Raw genomic sequence first — 24,894 nt, forward strand, 5'->3', positions numbered from 1 at the left:
GTGTCAGAAGTGTTGCAGATGATCCTGACATATTGACAGATAGAGAAAAAAGAACCCAAAATAGGTTTCTAAAAGTTATAAAACTACTTGCTTGATCTGCGTCATGTGAGATTATCAAATTATTCCCAGAAGTGATCTTCACGGTAACCACTCCTTATAAACAGTGTCAGAGTACTTTCTAAATGAATTTCAGCTATGGTAAGAAAAATTCAACCAAAGTTAAGGTTTTCTCAAAAATATTTGTCATTTTAATTTGTAATGCTGAATTATTTATATTAAAGGCTTTATTTGCCATTATCTTACAAAATGAGAAAAGGAAGCTTTAATCTGGAGATTTAATATAAATAGATATAAAGATATATACTATTTACCAGCAAAAACGTCATTGAGGACAAGTATAAAAGCAACGTGCCTTGAAGTATTTATCTGAGAAATAGTATAAAAAAAGTTTAGCTCACAGATCAAAATCATTTAAAATAAATAACAGGCTAAACATTTGCAGGTGTTGTAAAATATCATTGCATTTAAAAATCTTTAAGTTTAATGTTTATTTCGGTTTCTTAGCTCATAGCTTGTGGCTTATTCACCCTATCCAGATGCTTTCAGTTTAATTGTTAGAAAACTTCTGAAGAATTAATCCCCATATCACAATTGTCTGTTGCTATTTCTGGTGTTGTGCACCTGTTACATCTATCCTTTATTCATCACTATAAAAAATTAATTCTCTTTTGTCAAAGGAACACCTCAAATTATACAATATACTTCATCACTAATGAAATCTGATGGATTAAAATGAAGGTAGAGAACACTCCCCAACTAATTCTGTAAGGCCAGATTTCCAACTCATCCTACAGTTTGCAATTCCATGCTGCACAAGTTTCCAGTAACTTCTTGGTCAGTGCCAGCTCAGAGGACAGCAACACAGTGCAGGCTGGCAGCTCAGTGCAGGCTTCCCCATGAACTGCAGTTTGCATGAGTGACCCCTTTGCAGAAATCATTGCTAGGTGTCTTATTATTTTTATTCTCCCCAGGTAGCCACTAGGATCCTTTCTTAGTAAGAGTCTTCTTTCTCAGGGTTCTTACATCTGAAGATGATTCTATGGTGTGAATATGTGACACTTCATTTATTCACTCATGAGTGGATGGATATTTGGGATGTTTTCACCTATTTTTTTAAAAATTTTATTTATTTATTTATCTTTTTTATTAATTTACTGTGTTTACATAGATTCTAGTGTCTCCCCCAAATACCTCCTCCCCTTCCCCGGGTTCCCTAGTACTTCCTCCTTATCCCCTGCCCCATAATGCCCTCCCCCATTCCCTCCAGTATTTGCTTTTCTGTTCTCATCCCATCCTGTCACCCTATCATCCCCTTTCCCTCTGTCTGCTTTCCTTCTGGTCCCTTTGATCCTGCCTCTGTTTCTATTCCGCTCCTCAGTTCATACTGTTTGTTGGATTTCTCAAATGAGTGAGGTCATATGATATTTTTCTTTCTCTGTCTGGCTTATTTCACTTAATATAATAGTTTCTAGGTCCAATCATGTTGTTGCAAAAAGTAATATTTCCTTCTTTTTCATGGCCCCATAGTATTCCATTGTGTATATGAACCGTGGCTTTTTAATCCATTGGTTCACTATCAGACACTTGGGCTGTTTCCAGATCTTTGCTATTGTAAACAATTCTGCCATAAACATGGGGGTGCATTTCTCCTTTTGAATCGTAGATGTGGTGTTCTTGGGATATATTCCTAAAAGTGGGATGGCTGGGTCAAGAGGCAGTTCTATTTTTAATTTTTTGAGGAATCTCCATACTGTTTTCCACAGTGGCTGCACCAGTCTGCATTCCCACCAGCAATGCAGGAGGGTTCCCTTTTCTCCACATCCTCAACAGCACTTATTCTGTGCTGTTTTTTTTAATGAGCACCATTCTGACGGTGTGAGGTGGTATCTCACTGTGGTTTTACTTTGCATGTCTCTAATGATTAGTGATATTGAGCATTTTTTCATATGCCTATTGGCCATCTGTATGTCCTCTTTGGAGAAGTGTCTATTCATTTCTTTTGCCCATTTTTTGATTGGCTTGTTTATCTTCCTGGTGTTGATTTTTACAAGTTCTTTATAAATTTTGGTTATTAACTCCTTATCAGACGTATTGTCGAATATGTTCTCCCATTGTGTGGTTTGCCTTTTTATTTTGTTCATATTGTCTTTAGCTGTGCAAAATCGTTTTAGTTTGATATAGTCCCATTTGTTTATCCTGTCCTTTATTTCCCTTGCCCGTGGAGATAAATCAGCAAAGATATTGCTGCGAGAGATGCTGGAGAGCTTACTGCCTATGTTTTCTTCTAAGATGCTTATGGTATCACGGCTTACATTTAAGTCTTTTATCCATTTTGAGTTTATTTTTGTGAATGGTGTAAGTTGGTGGTCTAGTTTCATTTTTTTGCAGGTAGCTGTCCAATTTTCCCAACACCATTTGTTGAAGAGACTGTCTTTACTCCATTGTATACTGTTACCACCTTCACCTTTTGACTATTATAAATAATGCTGCTATGATAATTTTTGTACAATTTTTGTGTTAATTAATGTTTTCATTTCTCTTGTTCCATTTTTTAATTAAAATGTTCTCTGCAGCCACAATGTAAAACAGTATGGAGTTTCCTCAAAAAATTAAAAATGGATATGGCTTATGATCCAGTGATTCCATTTCTTGGAATTTATCTAAAGAAACCCAAAACACTAATTTCAAGGAATATATGTACTTCCATGTTTATCACAGCATTATTTACAATAGCGAAGTTATGGAACTAACCCACATGCCCACCAATAGATTAGTAAATCAAAAAGTAGTGATGCATATATACAATGGAATATTACTCAGCCATAAAAAGTATGCCTTACCATTTGTGACAAAATGGTTGGACTCAGAAGGTATTATGCTCAGTGAAATAATTCAGTTAGAGAAAAACAAATACCACATGATTTGACTTATATGTGGAATATAAAACACAAAGTTAACAAACAAACAAGATTGACCCAAAGACATAGAGAGTGAAGTGCTGGTTGGCAGATGGAGAGTGGGTTGGGAGAGTGGGTAAAAGATGTGAAAGGATTAAGGAGCACAGATTGGTTTTTACAAAATAGTCATGGGTACATAAAAGTATAGGGAACCTACTTATTACTATTGCAATAATTATGTACAGTACCTGGTGCAGTACTGGAAATACTGAGGGGAATACTATGTAAGTATATGATTGTCTAATCACTAAGCAGTACACCTAAAACTTTAAACACAGTCTAAATGGACATTACTGTCAGGAAATCCCTTATAATAAAAACTTAGAATAGTCTGCATATGAAAATTGAAGGGGAAAATGCACATTATCATTTGAAACATGTATCAATCACACTGTCACCCAATATTACAAGATGCAATAAGAAACAGGCTACGTGAAGCATAGTCTAATGATATTTCTTCATTTTCTAAAAATTTCCAAATAGCAAAGCTGGCATTTTATAATTTCCAGAGCTATAAATCATTTTAAAAATCATGATGTATTACGCAAAACAGATGTGAAAACATATGTTTGCCACAGTTGTATAAACTGCTTACTTGTCATACTTAATAAATGTTGAGGCTTCTACTTTAACTGTGTTCCCTTTTAATAACAAAAATTTATTTGAGGACACTATATTTTGCCTTTATATCACAAATCTAACTGGGAGAACTTGATGTAGACAACCTCATTGGAAAGAAAGCTTTCCGCCTTAACCAGGTGGTAGTTCAATAGCCACTCCTATCTATTAACATCTTCATTGGAACGGGTGACCAACCTATTCAAAGTGAGTAGAACTGTGCCATTCCACAGCACGAGATTCAGAAAGGCCAGTAGATACTGCTGTGCAGCTTATGAAAATTGGTTATTGCACACTGTACAAGCACCCCTGCTGGGTTTTCATAAGAGACAGCAGTATGCATGGGAGCATTCAGGCCAGTCCTAAATGCCATTTTGACTTAGGAGGTTTGTAATGCCAATGATACCACATGTATCAGCTACAATTTGATATTTTCCTAGAAAAACTGCCTTACTACCAAGCTGTCCTTTTTAAATAGTCATGACTTGATGGGAATGAGATCTCAGGAACAAATTGTTGTTAGGTTATGAACGAAGTTTCATTTTTAAGGGAAAATTCATTACCTGGGTAAGAAGTTGGTTAGTTGAATATACTGAACTTGACTTCTTTCATTCTGACTACTCTGAAATCAGTAATTTACATCTCAGAGCCCCAGAGGGGAAAGCCTTTCAGTGTTTGAATAAGAAAATGCTAAACATGTGGCAAGGAAACCAACCATGGATCAATGAAATTAAAATCATACATTATTCCAAACCCTAACTAAAATGTTCAACTAGGTTATAGGAAGTTCAGTCTAATGATGATAGAAAAATTTCTCCATTAATTCATCAGTTTGTGAAGTATTTTTTATAAATATACTATGACTATCTTTAGTAGAGATAGAAAAAATGCACCCTATATTGATGTACAAACTGACCATTTGGTGATTGGATGAATTACATGCTAGTCTATGTTCTTCACTTTGAGTTAGTCAAACTCACAGTGACAGTCATAATTCATAACTTATAACAGGTACTTATAATCATTTGATGGTTGCTAGATATATTTTTCAAAAATATTTAGAAATATGCTGATAATTTTTTCCTTTTTCTTGACTTTGTAGCCTTTTAAGCGAAGTTGTACTCAGTTTTTATATCAAGATAGCACGACTTTGAAATTCTTACTCTTTCTACATTCTTTAAACAGATACCCTAAGAAAAAGACTGGGCCCGTGCAGAGGTAATAAATATGCCTCAGTGTATCAAAAACCAGATGGGTGTTAGATCTCCCTACAATCCAGGCAGATACTTAGTTGGAGTACCTTGCTAAGCATTTATCCAAAATGTCCAAATTTAGCATACAGGTTTAAAATCATTTTTGAGGATTAAGGGGAATATCACTCCTCGACAGCAAATCAGTTTTTCAAACTTAACCATCAAATGGTGAATATAAAAAATTTTTAAATGTTAAATTAAAAAAAATGAGTCAAATGTCTCTGATCAGGTGTAATAAAAGGATGGAAGGGTTGTTTCTAACCACAGACAAACTTCAGGCTAATTGTGTATTTTATCACATCAAACAAATAAACTTCAGGTGAACATTATTTTTTACTAATAATTTATCTAAAGCCACTATGGATCTAGTGTGATTTAGGTAAATGTGGATGCAATATACAATACTGGCACATTAATTGAGTTAGTGTCTGATCTTTATACGTACATCAAATAAGCAAAAATTATTTTACCTTTATTATCCCTTTGGAATTTTTGGATGGCTCGTCCATTATCCTGTTCAACAATAAGTTCCTCTCTATTGTTAAACATCATAACTGTAAATAAGAGATACAACTGAGTGGTTTTCTTGCAAATCACTCCAAAAAAGCCAAAAAAAGTGTTACATAAATAGTTATTTTATTTTAATAACAAGTAACATAAACTTTATACACTTCTTCCGAAGCAGTGATTTTGTGTTTGTCTAATGACCATAAAATTTACAAATCAGTTAGCTGCTTGATATGTAAATTTTTAAAATAAAATTAATGTTACATATATATAATTGCTAACATAATTCCTTTAAATAATTTTAAACATTTTCATTTTAAAATTTATATGCAAATTAGCTACTTACCTCTCTAATTAATAATATATTTACCAAAATGCTTCTGAAAAGAATTTTCCACTTAAATTTATGAATTTAAAATAATTATGTATTATGTTACTTTATAACAGGTTTTTTCACATATATAGCGAAAGTGTAGATAAAATATAATTTTCATGTAATTATTGTAAGTGCTTCTGCACAAAATTTTTATATTGAAATAGGAAAATCATACCAATTTTCATAGATAATTGTTTAACTTTCTTTAGTTATATTTTTATTAAAACATTATCTAGTTTGGCCCTGGCCGGTTGGCTCAGTGGTAGAGCGTCGGCCTGGCGTGCGGGGGACCTGGGTTCGATTCCCGGCCAGGGCACATAGGAGAGGTGCCCATTTGCTTCTCCACCCCCACCCCCTCCTTCCTCTCTGTCTCTCTCTTCCCTTCCAGCAGCCAAGGCTCCATTGGAGCAAAGATGGCCTGGGCGCTGGAGTGGCTCTGGTCACAGCAGAGCGACGCCCCGGAGGGGCAGAGCATCGCCCCCTGGTGGGCAGAGCGTCGCCCCTGGTGGGCGTGCCGGGTGGATCCCGGCCGGGCGCATGCGGGAGTCTGTCTGACTGTCTCCCCGTTTCCAGCTTCAGAAAAATACAAACAAACAAACAAAAAAAAAAACATATAGTTCTAGAAATAAAATATGGTCACTTTAAAAATCATTCTATCTTTTAATTATTTTTTTATTTTTATTTTTAAATTTTTTTATTTATTCAATTTAGAGGAGACAGAGAGAGAGAAAGAAAGAGAGAGAGAAGGGGGAGGAGCAGGAAGCATCAACTCCCATATGTGCCTTGACTATCTATCTTTTAATTAATGTATAGACTATCTCACTATCTGCTTTGACAATTGTGGAATATTACTGACAACCTAATTATCTTTTTTTTTTTTTTTAGAAATGTTCTTTGTTGTCAAGATTTTTTAGAATATTAGATTCCTTTGGAAATATTTGATTTTACTTCTAAGTGTAAGATACCATTCTTCTACTACATATCTATCACAAAGTACATTTTTCTATGTGCTCTGCTTTGAGCCAGCACTCAGCTGTCTTGCCCAGACTCCTTCCCATCAATTGCACACAATGTAGTCTGTGTCCTTAACATAAAACTAGAAGACTATTGTCACCTTTTCCAGAAATTAAACTTACTCCCTTAGGGCCACTAACCTCAAGACCTAGCTCAGTGGTTTTTAACTGTGGCTACACATTAAAATCTCCAAAGGTGATACCGAAAAGCAAAACAAAACACTGCTGCTAGGTTCTATTCCAGACCAGGTACATCACATACTTAGCATGTGGCCTGGGCATCCAGATTTTAAAATGTTCCGTAGCCATTATAATGGGAAACCAGCTTTAAGCTCCACTGAACTCATTGTGAAGCTAAAAAGCCATAAACAATATGTAATGCTGACAGACTAAGTGAGACTTGGAAGATTTTCCACAAGAAAGAAATTATATTCACTTCCCCCAGCACAAGTTCAGAACTTAACACCTTCCCTAATCCCTCAATGCCTCTTCTCCCTCTTCCTCCCCCCTCTCAAAAAAACATACTATTTTGGAGAAGCTTGAAACAATCATTATTATGAAGTGTAAACATTTAGTGTTCAAATCAAGAATGTTCCTATAGTAAGACTAAAAGAAGAAGGGAACTCATTTTCCCTAAATGAAATAGATTCTTAGGAAATTGAATTTTGTAGGTACAGAAGATTAACAAAATTTTACCTGGCTCACATGGTTCATAATTAGGTGCTAAATGAGAATTTGTTATGAGTGAATGAGTGCACTTAGTAATGTCTGTATACCCAAGTAGGATCACACAGCAGAAGATGATAGCAATCAAGGCACAGCCACATAGAAAAAATGGTGTTTATCCCTCACATTTCCTTAGCACTTTAAATTTATGAATTGCTTTTTTTCACATATTATTGTATTTGACCACACAAAAACTCAATGTATTAGGCAGAGTAGCACTTATTTTCATATTTGGTAAGGAAACTCATTAGCTATTTAGTGCCAGAACTGTGGCTAGATTCAAGTCTGCTATATGCCATATCACTAACAATAACATAGTATTTCTGAAATTGTGTCTATGGTGCAAGACTTCTGAGTCAATAGAAAAATAAATGTAGGGAAAATCATATCAAATATTTGTGATCCAAATTTTGAGATTGTAGCAAATCATATATTGATTTACTTTATTGTTTTGATATACTACCTAAAGGTCAATTTATCTTCCATCTTTAAAGCATGTTGTGTATGTAACAAGTGTATTGTATAACACCAGCTGTGAAATACCAACATATTGAACTAGTATATACTCTATAAAAATTCTACTACATTATTCCCATGGTATCCAGTGATACAATAAATGAAGGCCCTTCCAGAGAACAAACTTTTAACATTTTTTTGAGAGAGACAGGAAGGGAGAGAGAGGGGAAAGCATCAATTTCTAGTTGTGTCACTGTAGTTGTTTACTGATTGCTTCTCATACCTGTCTTAACTGAGGGGCTCAAGCCAAGCCAGATACCCCTTGCTCAAACCAGTGACCTTGAGTTTCAAGCCAGAGATCTTTGGTATTAAGCCAGCGATCTTAGGATCATGGTGATTATCATGAGCTCAAGCAGCGACCCCGCCCCTCCAGCCTTGGGGTTTTCGACCAGGGCCTTCAGTGTTCTGGGCCTATGCACAGCAGTCCTCTGCAACACCACCAGTCAAACCAAACTTCTACCATTTTAAGTTTCATTTTGTTATTCATATTATCTCCTTAATAAAAAAAAATTATCACTTGAAAAAGCCATTTGTACAAAGAGGGCATCATCTCTTTTCCCAGCTTCTTCCCCACTCTCTATTGCCTAATGAAGGAGTTCCTGAAAGAGTATCTTTAAATTCCTTGTAACAGAAGACAATTTGACTTTGGGTGGGGGGTATGAAACATAATCAAATGTCAAAATAATCTGGAGATGTTTTCTCTGAACATATGTACCCTGATTTATCAATGTCACCCCATTAAAATTAATTTAAAAAATCCTTGTTTCAGGGAGACACTCACCGATCCTCTCCAAATGGGGATCCATCTGTGAAGGAGAGCTGGACACACTGCTGCTCGGGTGGGAGGAAGTCTGACTCCGGGGGCGATGACTCTCTTCCAGAGAAGGAACAGGAGAAGGGCTCTCTGGGATCCGTTCCTGACAAAGAAAAAGGACAAAAGGAAATGCCATCTCTGCATTGAGATTTTCACGTTGGTTGAATCCATTACATTTGAAATGTTGACCTCTTACTTGTCCTGAAAGCATGCACACCCACACTATCTGGTCTTAAACACATATCTTTAGACAAAAGCATATATTTTTATTCTCAGGACATTAAAAGAATATCTTGAGAGTTAAAATAAAAGAAAGTAAAAGGTCTCAGTGCCACATCAGATCCGTGGTAGGGGCTCAAGAAAAGTTAGCTGCCATTTCCTTTTCCAGAAAATCCATAAGGGATTCTAAACACAGGTGCATGGTGAAGCTTGTTATTATAAACTCTCACACTGATATAAAGTTCATGCCAAGGCCTGGAGGGTGATCCTACTCTCTAAGTCAGAAGGAAATCTCCCAAAGGGAAACACTTGAGAATTCTGGAATGAAACTCACAAATAGTGGTAACTGTGGTAACTGGTGTATGTTTAGTCTTTCTGCACAGACAAAAATATGGATTTAATATACCTGTGAGCTATCAGACCTTAAGAATTTATGTTAAATTCTGCCAACAAAATGGTTCGGTAGTCATAGGACATAACAATGGGCTTTCCAAAGTAATATTAAGACCTAGCAATATCAATTTGTTAGTATTGTTAAGATTTTTTAAATTTGAAATGATAAATTTGAATAAAAAGAAAATATTTATTGTCCATATTTCTACAGTAACTGCTATGGCTTTTCAGATTTCTGTAATTTTGAATATTGTTATAAAACTCTAAAGTTTCTCATTATGCTTTTACACCACAAATTGATGAATAAATCTGACAACCATTAAGTTAATTTGCTAAATAAAAGAACCAAATTGCAGAGTTTATGCATATATGTAATAAATGTGAATGGGAGATAGATATGCTGGGACAGAGAATTTTTTTTTCCTATAAAATGTTTAATTCATCTATAATAAATGCCTTCCATTAAATGTTGAGTGTAATTTCTGTAATTACAACATCAGTATCATCATCATCATAATATCAAGAATTGGTCTGTCAAATATGTGCTTGTACATTTTCACATTTATTTTCCATATAAATCCCTGAAAGAAAAACTTTGTTTAAAGCCAAAGTAATTGCATGATTGTTCAAGGCTATTATTTCATTAGTAGAAGTTACCATTTTGCAACGTCTGTCATCGCAGCAGGCAGAATAATGGTCCCCCAAAGACATCCACTCTACCTCCTAATAGCTGAATATATTGCCTTACATGGCAAAACAGACTTTTCCTATGTGACTGAGAGCCCTGTGGTAGAGAAGTTACCCTGAGTTATCCTGGAGGCAGAAAGGGAGGGTCAGAGGGAGATAGGATTGCGGAAGAATGATCAGAGAGATGCAACGGGGCTGGCTTTGAAGATGGAGGGAGAAAACCAGGAGCCAAAAAAATGTGGGTGACCTTGAGAAGCTGGAAAAGGTGAGGAGACAGACATGTTCCCGGAAGCCACAGAAAGAAATGCAACTCTGCCAACACCTTGATGTTAGCTCGGGGATACCAGTGTCAGTCAGACTGTATGGGAATAAATGGACACTGTAGTAAGTCACTAAATTTGTCATAATCTGTTACAGCAGAAATAAAAAATTGATATAGTTGTCAAGGTATTGTGTTCATTTTTAAATGTTTAGGTTATTGTTTGGCATTTAACATTCAATACTTTTAATGAAATGAATAGAAGCTTTGAGTATATTAGTTGTACTACTGTATACTAATGAAATCCTGACACATTAGCTGCCCATTTTCCTCAATTTTACTTTCCACGGTTTCAGTTACTCATGGGCCACCATGGTCAGAAAAAATATATATATTTTTAATTTTAATGGGGTGACATTAATGAATCAGGGTACATAGGTTCAGAGAAAACATCTCCAGGTTATTTTGACATTTGATTATGTTGCATACACATCACCCAAAGTCAAATTGTCTTCCGTCACCTTCTATCTGGTTTTCTTTGGGCCCCTCCTCTCCCCCCACCCCCTCCTTTCCCTCCCTACCCCCGGTAACCACCACACTCTTGTCCATGTCACTGAGTCTCATTTTTATGTCCCACCTATCATATAGTTCTTAGTTTTTTCTGATTTACTTATTTTACTCAGTATAGGGTTATCAAAGTCCATCCATGTTGTTGTAAATGATCCGATGTCATCATTTCTTATGACTGAATAGTATTCCATAGTGTATATGTACCACATTTTCTTTATCTAATCATCTATTGAAGGGCTTTTTGGTTGTTTCTATGTCTTGGCCACTGTGAACAATGCTGCAATGAACATGGGGCTGCATGTGTCTTTACGTACCAGTGTTTTTTTTGTTTGTTTGTTTTTTAATTTTTATTTATTTATTCATTTTAGAGAGGAGAGAGAGTTAGAATGAGAGAGAGAGAGAGAGAGAGAGAGAGAGAGAAAGAGAAAGAGAGAGAGAGAAAGAGAAAGGAGGGAGGAGCAGGAAGCATCAACTCCCATATGTGCCTTGACCAGGCAAGCCCAGGGTTTTGAACCGGTGACCTCAGTGTTCCAGGTCAACACTTTATCCACTGCGCCACCACAGGTCAGGCTGTACCAGTGTTTTTGAGTTATGGGGGTATATTCCCAGTAGAGGGATTGCTGGGTCATATGGTATTTCTATTTTTAATGTTTTGAGGAATCACTATAATTTCTTCCATAGTGGTTGTATTACTTTACTTTACCACAAACAGTGGATGAGGGTTCCTTTTTCTCCACAGCCTCTCCAACATTTGCTATTGCCTGTCTTGTTGATAACAGCCAATCTAACAGGTGTGAGGTGGTATCTCATTGTAGTTTCGATTTGCATTTCTCTAATAGCTAATGAAAATGAGCATCTTTTCATATATCTGTTGGCCATTTGTATTTCTTCCTGGGAGATGTGTCTGTTCATGTCCTCTTCCCATTTTTTATTGGAATGTTTGTTTGTTTGTTGTTGAGTTTTATGAGTTCTTTGTATATTTTGGATATTAGGCCCTTATCTGTGCTGTTGTTTGGAAATATCATCTCCCGTTTAGTTGGCTGTCTGTTTGTTTTGTTGTCAGTTTCCTTTGCTGTGCAAAAGCTTCTTAGTCTGATGTGGTCCCATTCATTTATCTTTGCCTTCACTTCCCTTGCCTTTGGAATCAAATTCTTAAAGTGCTCTTTATAACCGAGGTCCATGAGTTTAGTACCTATGTTTTCTTCTATGTACTTTATTGTTTCAGGTCTTATATTTAGGTCTTTGATCCATTTTGAATTAATTTTAGTACAAGGGGACAAACTGTAGTCAATTTTCATTTTTTGCATGTGGTTTTCCAGTTTAACCAAAGCAATATACAAATTTAATGCAATTCCCATCAAAATTCCAATGTCATTTTTTAAAGAAATGGAACAAAAAATCATCAGGTTTATATGGAACTATAAAAAAACCTCAAATAGCTAGAGCAATCCTAAGGAAAAAGAATGAAGCTGGGGGCATTACAATACCTGATTTCAAATTATATTATAGAGTCAGAAAATATTAAACAGAAAGTTCCAGAAATAAACAATTCATATGTTTTAAATTGTGTGTCTTACTGAGTAGCATGATGACATCTCACTGTCTCACTCTGTCCTGCCCTTGAAGCATCCCTTTTACCCCATGTAGCCATACTGTATGTGCTATTCATCAGTTAGTCACTTAGCAGCCATCTACGCTATCAGACTGATTGTGTTGGTATTGCAGTGCTTGTGTACAAGAAACTTCCAATTTTCTTAATAATGCCATGTTCACATAATTTTCACTATAGTATATTGTTATAATTATTCTACATTACTATTAGTCTTTGTTATTCATCTCTTCCAGTCCCTAATTTATAAATTAAACTTTATCATATGTATGTATAGAAAAATAGAGTACATGAAGAGTCAAGTACTATCTGCAATTTCAGGCATCCACTGGGGGTCTTGGAACATGAACCCTATGGAAAAGGGGGGCTACTGTAAATGTATGTTATGCTTTAAAGTCTCTATACCTTGTCAAGCATCAAAATTAATTTCAAAAGACAGAAAAATATACATTTCATTTATTCTTAGTATACATGTAAACATCTAGCTGTAACACTATCTGTACAGGCTAAAATGAAAAGAAAAAGATAAGCAAAGCAGAAGAAAATAATCAAGTTATTTTAAAAAATAATTATATTTGTATTTGGAGTAACAATATGGGGAGAAACAGTATAAAACAGACAGCCGTTATATCACAACTTTTACTTTTTGAAAAGTCTAGTTCATCAGTTATGAAACCCAAACTGACATAATTAAAAATATATTATCTAAATAGCATGGGTACACACCTGTATATATACAACAACAACAATGTAAGTAATTTCATATATGAAATCTAAATTAGTTATTTGCCTTTCGCTGTGGTATTGTCTCAATTATCCTGTGCCAAAATATGTGCCTAAACTGTGGACCATTCATTATTTGTCTTTGAATTATAACATTGGATATTTGCAGAAAAATATGTCATTCTATGAACTACATTTATCTCTACTAAATCTCTGAATCGATAGGGCCAAATTACAGCAGTTACTGAGCAATGATAGAACTGAACAAACAATACCACTGTGCAGTGGCAAACAGAACTCACACCTACAGCAATATATGCAGCTGTAACAAAAATGAAAAAGTTCTGAGCGATTGACAAAGTTTGGAAAAGCAAGAGAATCCAACTGACAGTGATACTTGTCCTTGCCCAGTATACGTTATAAAAAAAAATGAAAGCTCATCATGAATTTTTTAAAAATTGTACAAACTTCTACACAAGTAGAAAATTCTATGAATAATGCAAAAAATACAATTCTATAAAAAGGGATCCCCCTAAATATTTAAATTGGTATATGATAAAATAATATAAACACAAGTAGCCTTTGACATGGTCAACAGCATATTAGTTGAAATGATAAACTTTGAGAACATGATTTAGAGTGGCAGTAACATTTTGCATGAATATATTTGCTTGAATATTTTGGAGTCTACATGTTCCAAACTCAAAGTTCAGTTCATTTTTAATGCTTTCCTAAGACATTCCCAAGGTCAGACTTTTTTACCATGTAAACCATATTAGATGAGTCCAGTGCCTTATACTGATTAAGAATTAGGTGAGTGTTTTAAATTCCGTGTGGAACTGGTAATGTGTAATTTCTTCTAAGATAATGAATAGTTCTATGAACATTTTCTTCTTTGCAAGTAAACAGATACATTTTTCAACCCTGTAATCAGTATGCATCTATTTGGCTACTGAACTGCAATGTGCTTTGGTTCATTAGGTGGCTACTGTTGTGTCTCAGCCTAGTTAAAATTTCACAGCAAGTTAATCTGTTTTATTACAAATGAGAACACAAGTGATAATGTCCTCACCATTTGCCAAATACAGGGTTAACAGTATTTGCAACAAATCAATAACGACATTTAAAAAGGAAAATTGCTAAGACAGGGGTTGGCAAAAGTAGGAAGTTGTTTGCATGGAAAAGAATACAATAAAGAATAAATAATAACACAAGAACAAACTGTTCTGTGTATTCAAAACTGTAAATCTACTTTTGCCATCCCTGTATAAAACTCCAATTATTTTTATTCATTGATGACTTCATTTTCTTTGGCATTTATGAGTTTTATAACCCCGTTACTCCTCATGTATTTTCTCCACGCCCCATCGAAAACAGCTGCAGCTCATCTGAAACATAGTGAACCTCTTCTCCAGATTCAAAGTCATGGAGGAGGGAGATTTCTAAAATTGATACATACTTACTCAATCAAATCTTCATTTTCCCCTGAAGTTAGTAAAACTACCTGCAATAATACCTCAAATTCTAGCATATACTTATGTAGCTCAAGGTTCATGCCTAAAATGAAATATGTTATAGAAATTGTTGTTAGCCTTGACTGGTTGGCTCAGCAGTAGAGCATCAACCTAGTGTGTGGATGTCCAGAGTTCAATGCTCAGTCAGGGCACACAGAAGAAGTGACCATCTGCTTCTTTCCTCCTCACTCTCATCTTCTCTCTTGCTCTCTCTTCTCTTCCAGCAGCCATGGCTCAATTGATTCGAGCATGTTGGCCCCAATCACTGAGGATGGCTCCTTGGAGCCTCTAGCTCAGGTGCAAAACATAGCTCAGTTGCAAGCATGGCTTCAAATGGACAGACATCAGCCCCAGACAGCAGTTGCCCAGTGGATCCCAGTCTAGGTACATGTGGGAGTCTGTCTATCTCCTCTTGTCTCACTTAAAAAATTTTTTTAAATAAATTTTTATTGCCCTGGGCGGTTGGCTCAGCGGTAGAGCGTCGGCCTGGCGTGCGGGGGACCCGGATTCGATTCCCGGCCAGGGCACATGGGAGAAGCGCGCATTTGCTTCTCCACCCCCGCCCCCCCCCTTCCTCTCTGTCTCTCTCTTCCCCTCTCGCAGCCAAGGCTCCACTGGAGCAAGGATGGCCCGGGCGCTGGGGATGGCTCCTTGGCCTCTGCCCCAGGCACTAGAGTGGCTCTGGTCGCGGTAGAGCGACGCCCCGGAGGGGCAGAGCATCGCCCCCTGGTGGGCAGAGCATCGCCCCCTGGTGGGCATGCCGGGTGGATCCCGGTCGGGCGCATGCGGGAGTCTGTCTGACTGTCTCTCCCCATTTCCAGCTTCAGAAAAGTACAAAAAAAATATAAATAAATTTTTATTAGTTAGTATATGCTATCCCTTCTATCATATTGTTTCCTTTTGTGGGGGAGAGGACATCACAAATGGTCAAAGCAGATGTTCATCATATCTAACCATTTGAAAGTAAATTTGGACCTTAATAAAAAGCAAGGTCAATACTTAGAAAATTCAGTTTTATACAAGGTTTATCTGAGTCAGTTTGACTTGAGATTTAGTTTACTGGCACTGAAGTATCAACTCATGGAGATCCTTTACTTCATATCAGTGCATTCCTCTCCATCCTTGGAACTATGGTTGCAAACTCAGAGCTAAGGGAGTACTAATTCATGCATAGTAAACATGTTTTCATATGTATGTATACATGTGGAGTAGCCTTTTAATAACTATCATCTCAATAATAAATTGTTGCCTTTGATATTTTCTTATGTTGATATTTTCAAGCATTCAGTGGGATTTTGTAATATATAATTTCTTTTTATTTTTATTTAATTGGGATTCAGCTCTATCATTACTCTTCCAAATGAGAATCTATTTTTGAATTCCTAAAGGATTTAATGGCATTTTTCTGCTGAGTACTGGCTTTTGGATATTTATCTGAATGCAAGTTTTTTATTTATGTCTTGATATTTCATATTTAATTGATATGTTCCTTCTGTACTGTCACCAGAGTTTTGCAGAAATGGAATGCATTTTAACCTGACAGACTTTAATAATAAAACCAGGGACAGGAGAAGAAAAAGTTTGTTCACTATTGCTGCTAACTTGGTTTACCACTAAATCTGAGGAAGAATTTGATTTCCAAGTTTGGTATCTCTTAATATTATTGGAAGCAAGACACTTTATAAAATTTATGAATCAGTTTAAGAATTAGTCTATGTTCCACTATCACCCATTTACAATTCTATTCCTGGTGATGCACATGGATATGGCAGTGTTTTTATGAATTTAGAAGAAATGGGCAGATTGATGATGTAGCTGGGACATGTAGCCATGAATAAGGCCGAAATCATAGTCACACCCTATCTGTGACCTATGGACATTTGGAGCAAGGGCCCTCTCATCTTTTCAAATGTGATCACCTTGTTCTAGAAGAGGGTTAAGGAAATGAGGCGTAATATCTGCTCAAGTGGAAGAATGAATAGTTCAGTGGGAAAATGCACAGCTTCCAAATTACACTGTGGACTTGGACCTCTGCCACCCATCTAAAACACACACACAAACACCAACATACGCAAACACACATACATACACACAACCCTTGATTCTCACTCAGTGCATTTTTCTCTCATGTTTTTTAAAGATAATAATAGCTCTGTCTTTCCATAGAGAATTTAAAATAAGACTCAACTAGTGATTTTTCAGTGAATTTGAATAATAACAAAAAACCCTGCTCTACATAGACTAATTTTGATACCAGATGTTCACATGCTAATGCCACTGCCTTGTGACCATTCCCTATCAATTCATTAACTGCCAGCTGCTCAGGCAAACAAAAAACACAGCTAATCAGATGGTATTGGGAAAGAGCCAAACAACAGCTTCCTACTTAATTTTATTAAATGTGTTACCAGAGAAAACTATGGCACACTGAAATTACAGTTTTCCACAAATAAAGGGTAAAATGTATTATAAGACACTTAAATGTCAAATAGGAAATATGTTTTCCTATCAGTCAGGTATTTTAACTCTTTTGCTCACAGTTTTGTACTGCATTCAGTGGTGTAACTGAAGGACGTATAGCCTTGCCAGTCTAATGATCATGATGCAATTTCCAGGTTGTCTTATAGCTATATTACTTATTAGCTACAAATGCTAATAGCTGAGTCAACATTAAAAGGATCTGAGCCAAAACCAAACACAATGTGTCTGGCATTAACAATATCCCCAAACTAGCTTCTGGCAACAAACAAACAAAGCAACCAAAACCAAAACCATTTTTTTCCAACTTGCAATGTCTTTTCAAGTTTTGTAATTAAAGTTTGCATTACCAATGGTCATTTATGTTGGAAACATTCCCTAAAGTTTAATATCCAATGAATCATTAGTTTTCAATCATTCATTCAAACACATTGAATGCCTAATGTACCTACTGGAGAGGGAAGGAAAGCCTATGGGTGTTTTCATATGGCATCTACGTGCTCTTAGTCAAAATTAATGACAAAATAATTCATGTTTCATAGAGTATAAAACAAAACCTGCTAAATCATGTTTTCAAAATAATATATATAAGTTCATGTTATCTATTTAAATTTTTAATCAAGAATTTTAAAACTATTAATTCTGTTTTTCTAGCCCCGTTAGATGGTAAGGCTTAAAAACGACCTGATACATAATAGGGATTCAATCAATGAAAAACAAAAAATATGGATGGATACACAAACTTTTTAAATAAAATTTAAATGTCCTCTCCTGATTCAATTAGTTGTTAAAATTTTTTTGCTTGCTAACAAAGACCAAATCAACTTATCTGAATTAAAATGAAGAGTTAACATTGTTTACAAATTAGCCTAATCAGTTGTCTGTAGACTCAATTAGAAGAAATGCAAATGTAGAGACAAAGTACAAAAAAAAAGTGAGAACTATTTTTGGGAAAGAAAAATTTAAGCAGAGAAATATTAAAATAGTTGCTCTGAGTCCCTTTGATCACAAATGTCAAATTCTGGTAATTAATGGCTTATATAGCCAGTCATTCACTAACTTGATATTTTCTATTTATCATAGAGTCCTAATATTCAAAGCACATACTGAAAGACCAGCTTCCAAAGGAAATTGTGATCACAGTCTCATAATCTGTGACAAAGCATAGGCGTTAGTTTAACTCAAACTGCTGAAGAAGTTAGCAGGTGTTTAGAAGGATTCTGAAACCTTGTTTCAATATCACAGTGTGTTATTTTCAGGGACTTTTTAAATGATATGGGAAAAAATAAAAAAATTTACTTGGAAGTAAAAAAGAAAAGGATGCAAATAAGATTTTAATAAGTTTGGTACCATCTTCTGTGAATATTCATAAATTTTAATAAAATTAAACACATATTTCTGGATATAATAATCTTTTAGTATGTATTTCAACCTTTTGATATAGATTGGTTTTTCTGCAGCTATGTTTTAAATTGCAAAAAATAGGGCTCTTTAATGGAAATACTAACAGCCCTTTCACTATAGAGATGCTGGCCTATGTAACACTATAATCACATTAGGTTGTATATGCAATGGACAGAATGTTTGTCTATTCAAAACGTGTATGTTGGAACTCTAATACTTAATGTGATCGTATTTGGTGATACAGTTTTAGGCAGTAATTCAATCATGACAATGGAGCTTTATTACAGAATTAATGTCTTTAAAATAAGGCAAAAAAAAACCCCACCCCAAATGTTTGTTTTTTCTTTGTTTGCGATGTGAGGACACAGTGAGAAGATGACCATCTACAAACAAGAAGAGAGTTCTCATCAAGAACAGAATGAGCCCTGGCCAGATGCTTTGTTGATTAGAGCAGTGGTCCCCAAACCCCGGGCTGCGGACCGGTACCAGTCTGTGGGCCATTTGGTACCAGTCCGCAGAGAAAGACTAAATAACTTACATTATTTCCGTTTTATTTATATTTAAGTCTGAACGATCTTTTATTTTTAAAAAATGACCAGATTCCCTCTGTTACATCCGTCTAAGACTCACTCTTGATGCTTGTCTCGGTCACGTGATACATTTATCTGTCCCACCCTAAAGTCCGGTCCGTGAAAATATTTTCTGACATTAAACCAGTCCGTGGCCCAAAAAAAGGTTGGGGACCACTGGGTTAGAGCATCAGCTGGAAGCATAGAAGTTGCTGGTTTGATCTCTGGTTAGGGCACATTTAAGAGCAGATTGATGTTTCTGTATCTCTTTCTCTCTCTCTCTCTCTCTCTCTCTCTCTCTCTCCCTCCCTCCCTCCCTCCCTTCCTCCCTCCCTCCCTCTCTGGCTAATATCAATAAATAAACTTTAAAAAAAAAGAAAGAACAGAATCAGTGAGCACCTTGATCTTGGACTTCCCAACCTCTAAAACTGTGATAAATTAATTTCTCTTGTTTAAGTCGTCTAGTTTATGGTAGCTAAGGCAGGCTGCCATAACAAAATATCATAAACTAGATGGCTTAAATAAGGGAAATAAATTTCCCATAATGGATTTGTCTGAAGGAAGTAAAATTTCATACTTATGACACTTCCTTCTAAATACCAAATGTTAAATTTTCTAATCATTCACTTTTTGGAAGAGCACTTTATTTCTATATGGTAAATATAAAATATCTGGTGACTTTAATTCAAATATTTTTGGAAAACAATGCATAATACTAATTTAAAATATCTGGTTTTTAATGCCAACAGGCTCAGATAAAAAAAATGTAAATGTAAATAGAAAAAAAATGTTTTAAAAATGTTTTGTTTATTGATTTTTAGAAACAGAAGAAAGGAGAGAGAGAAACATTGATTTGTTGTTCCATTATTTATGCATTCACTGGCTGAATCTTGTATGTGCCCACACTAGAGAGTCGAACCAGCAAGCTTGGCATATTAGGATGATCTCTAATCAACTGAGCTACCTGACCAGGGCTGGGAAAAAAATTGTGTTTTAATAGTTTCTGTATCCACCAAGTAGTAGTAGATGACAAACACTCAATATATAGGTTTGCCTACTGCATACAAGATTCTAATAAATTGAATTTTGAAACTTATTCGTGAAGGAGCACAATGAAAACAAATTTCTTTTGAAATATAGATCACTAGAGGTGTGAAATTTCTGCCCTTACATTTGGGTATCATATAGCTACTATCATGCTGATAACTGTTCTGGAAACTTAACATAGTAACACCGATTTGTCAATTGATTAGAAAAGTTTTGTGATGATATTTCCTCTGAATTATTATTTTAAAACTAATAATGTTACCATTAAACAACAGCATCTTAGCAAAAACAAAACTTGGCATCTATGTTAAAAACATCTCACTACTCACTGAAATAACTATTTAAACTGTTTTTCTTTATTTCCCTATCATCCCCTGATGAAAATCTATTTCTACAGATTTATAGAGAAATTTTTTTAAAAGGAATACAAAATAAATATATTGTTTTCAACTGATTTTATTCAAAATAAGTATATGAAAGTAGGTTCAATATTCTCTAGCATAATATGGTTTCTGTGTATTTGGCAAGACTTAAGTGTGTGATCAGATGCCAACTTTTAAAAAGTATCATCCAATTTCATGTTTGCAAAGGTTCTGTCTTTATTTTTTTAAAGCTTGCTTATAAAAGACAAATCAGTAATAAATAAAATATAGTTATATTGCTTTAATATGCTAAAAATATTTGGAGTATTTAAGAAGAAAATTATCTTTTCCCTTTGTATCATCATCAGCACCAATACACCAAATTTTAGCCAAAAGCTGCATCCCCAAGTGCCTCTTTGCTCTGCATTCTTCTCAAAGCTATCAAAAGTCCCAAACAGTCAACTGAAATGTAGCTGATTCAGTCTAAGTTAATAGCCATTATGAAAACGAAATGAATGCACTTTTTTTTCATTTTCCAAGTGAGAAGAGGGGAGATAGACAGACTCCCCACCTGCACCCCAACCAGGATCCACCTGGCAACCCCCATCTGGGGACAATGTTCTGCTCATCTGGGGCCGTGCTTGCATCCGAGCTATTTTTAGCACCTGAGGTGAAGGCTCTACTGAGTCATCTTCAGTGCCCTGGCCAATGTACTCAAATCAATCAAGCCACTACTGCAGAAGGGGAAGAGAGAGAAAGAATGGGAAGAGAGTTTAGAAAGAAGGGGAAAGGGAGGGGTGGAAAAGCAGATGGTTGCTTCTCCTGTGTGCCCAGCCTGAAATCAAATCCAGAACATCCACATGCCAGGCCAACACTCTACCAGTTAGCCAACCAGACAGGGCCAATGAATGCATTTTTGGAGAGCCATAAACATGCTTCTATTGAGAAGATTTTGTCTTCATTTTGAAGCAAGTATGAAAATACCATTAAACCACACTTTGCTTCTTAATAAAGTTTCCCTGTTCTTTGTGGCGTCACATATCCTTGTATCCAGCTGGTTTCTAAATCACAGGAAACTTATTCCATCTTCTAAATAATGCTTGTGAGTGATTATTTTTCTCAGAGACAACTCTGATTCCTGGTTTACATGCTCATCAAATATTCACACAACAAAGCTCTGATTAGTTGGACAGTCTGAGTGTAGAAATCACACTCACACTAATATTTAAACATATAAATATAGTATTTAATACAAATTTCTACTGTTATTTTCCTTTCCCACAAAGTTTATGCTATAAAATTGCTTCATTGTTTTAGAAGTTCCCAAAACTGGAAGCTAATTCAAAATTAAAGGAAAATGTTCAGAATCTCACATTTTTTTCAGCCTTCACTTCTTTCATCCCCTGTGCATCTCTCACAATCATATCAGTATTGCAGACTCAGTTCAGATCCATTCATTCTAACGCCTTTTGTGATCCCCTGCCTGCCCTTCTCTAACCTAGGTATGTTCTCTCCCTCCTTTAAATTCCTATATATGTGGTGATTCTCTACACTACCCCTTACACTATGTCTTGTTAGTGCAACTTACACAAGTATTGTTTGTCTCACATTTAGTTTGTGATTCCTGGAAGTCAGGCACTATGCCTTACTTTTCTGTTTCCCACATTGTCCAATATGCCATGTACATATTAAAAATACAATATTTGTTGAATAAATAAAGTAATAAAGAATCAAATAAATGGGTTGCTCTAACAGTAACTTTTGATCTTTTTTTTTCTTCTTACAGAGACAGAGAGTCAGAGAGAGGGATAAATAGGAACAGACAGACAGGAATGGGGTTCGTTGCAACACCTTAGTTGTTCATTGATTGCTTTCTCATATGTGCCTTGACCGCAGGCCTGCAGCAGACTGAGTAACCCCCTGCTCAAGCCAGCAAGCTTGGGTCCAAGCTGGTGAATTTTGCTCAAGCCAGATGAGCCCGCGCTCAAACTGGCGACCTTAGGGTCTTGAACCTAGGTCCTCCGCATCCCAGTCTGACACTCTATCCACTGTACCACCGCCTGGTCAGGCAGAACTTTTGATCTTACACACCCTTATACTATATACCCTCACCAAAAGAAAATATACAGTGTGTCCATAAAGTCATGGTGCACTTCTGACCAGTCACAGGAAAGCAACAGCAGATGATAAAAATGTGAAATCCGCACCAAATAAAAGGAAAACCCTCCCAGTTTCTGTAGGATGATGTGCATGCACAGATGATGACGTAACACCGTATATACAGCGGAGCAGCCCATGGCCATGCCAGTCGAGATGTGGACAGTACAGGGGAAAGTTCAGTGTGTTCTGTGGCTCACTAAATTCGAATCCGTAACCAAAGTGCAACGTGAATATTGGCGCATTTATAATGAAGCACCACCACATAGGAATAAAATTACTCGGTGGGATAAGCAGTTGAAGGAAACCGGCAGTTTGGTGGAGAAACCCCATTCTGGTAGGCCATCAGTCAGTGACAAGTCTGTAGAGGCTACACGGGATAGCTACCTAAGGAGCCCTAAAAATCTGTGCGTGAGCCCACATTGAACTGCACTGAATAGGTATGAAACTGGGAGAGTTTTCCTTTTACTTGGTGCAGATTTCACATTTCTGTTGTCTTTTTTTGCTTTCCTGTGACCAGCCAAAAGTGCACCATGACTTTACAGACACAGTAAGTCTAGTTCATGTGATAAATGGAGAGAGTGCAGAGAGGCCGTTCGCGTAGTAGGAGACATAAAGCGAGCTTATAAAATATTACTCGTTTCATTATATGATAGTCATAAAACTTTGAAAACAGTATTCTTACCGTGATAATTTTAATGCTGTAAATTATCTTAAACATTTACTCAGTGTTTCACAGTTTTTAACCTATATTTTACTCAACTTATTTTAGACAGCCAATGCCATCAGAAGGATCAATTATGACTATGCCCATTATTTTGCAGATGAGGAAACAAGTTCAGGCTGGCTGCATGTCACGTCCAAGGTCATTCAGCTCTTATGTGGCAGAATGAGAATTGGAACTCAGGTCTTTCTGACAAGTCCTGTATGGTATGTACAAACCACAACTGACTTTCAAACACCAGAAACATATGCAGTGTACTTTGTCTCACGTCAGCAATGGGAATGGTGTTTGCACACTTTCCTCTGTCATTATTATGGCCATGCCTTCTGCACACTGCACTCATGACTGAAAGACAGGAAGCTCAAGTTAAAGGTGAGATCTGCGGTAATGGAATGAAAGCAAAAACCGCAACAAGAAAACAATAAACAAACAAAAATCCACCACAGAAGGTGTCAGAAATCAAACTCATCAATACTGTATGCCAAACAACTGAGTTAAAGAGTTTTATGTTTATACTAAAGATCAAATAGTATTGCTAATATTTTATTAAAATGTACAGGTAATTAACACCTTTGTTTTTTTCTCTAAATTATGATTCTTACCTTTATAACAGAAGCCCCAGCTCTGGAGAGTGGGCTGTGAATCTGGGCTGCAGCAGCCATGTTGGCAATAGTATTTAGATGGTTCATCTGATTCATTGCCATGGCAACTGATGCAGGAGGTAAGCTGACTGGAAGTAGAGGATGAGGCATCATCATAAATGGCAGATCCAGTCCTAAAAGAGACAGTGCATGTTAAAGTTTTACATCTGTAAAATTATTTTGACAAGGGGCAGTCACATCAAAATCACATGCAAAATTGATGCAAAGACAAAAGTAATTTTTTTTCTTCTTGGATTTAAAAAAATCAACTTTTATTATATTGTAGTATTTCTCTGGGCAATTAATATTGCCTATGAGATTTAACATTGTTTATAATCTTTAAAATGCTCCCACAGCCACAGGTTATCATTTACCAATATTTCTTGTTTATGCTCTCACTCTCAAATAGTTATAAAATGCAATCATTTTACCCATAAAAGCAAACAGAAATCTTTAAGTCAAACATAATTTTCTTTAACAAAAAGAAGTAACTACTTTTTTAAAAGATTTTTTAAAGATTTTATTCATTCATTTTAGAGAGAAGGGAGAGAGAGAGAGAGAGAGAAAGGGGGGGCAAGAAGCATCAGCTCCCATATGAGCCTTGACCTGGCAAGCCTGCGGTTTCAAACTAGAGACCTCGGTGTTCCAGGTCAACACTTTATTCACTGCACCATCACAGTTCAGGCAATAACTACCTT

At 36.0% G+C, this 24,894-nt stretch overlaps 1 protein-coding gene across 2 annotated transcripts in view; it reads right to left on the minus strand.

Annotated features, from left to right (window-relative positions):
- The window catches only part of DACH2 (dachshund family transcription factor 2), a 568,556-nt gene that overhangs the window by 69,993 nt on the left and 473,669 nt on the right, over positions 1-24,894 (minus strand). Inside the window, exons 5-7 of one of the 2 annotated variants that reach the window (XM_066249888.1) lie at positions 24,158-24,330; positions 8,808-8,943; positions 5,359-5,442 (exon numbers count right to left, since the gene is read on the minus strand). In XM_066249888.1, the coding sequence (XP_066105985.1) occupies positions 5,359-5,442; positions 8,808-8,943; positions 24,158-24,330 (393 nt within the window). The remainder of the gene's footprint in view (positions 1-5,358; positions 5,443-8,807; positions 8,944-24,157; positions 24,331-24,894) is intronic. The other variant, XM_066249889.1, reaches the window with a different exon arrangement.

Source organism: Saccopteryx bilineata, chromosome X, assembly GCF_036850765.1.
Source record: "Saccopteryx bilineata isolate mSacBil1 chromosome X, mSacBil1_pri_phased_curated, whole genome shotgun sequence".
Lineage (NCBI taxonomy): Eukaryota > Metazoa > Chordata > Mammalia > Chiroptera > Emballonuridae > Saccopteryx > Saccopteryx bilineata.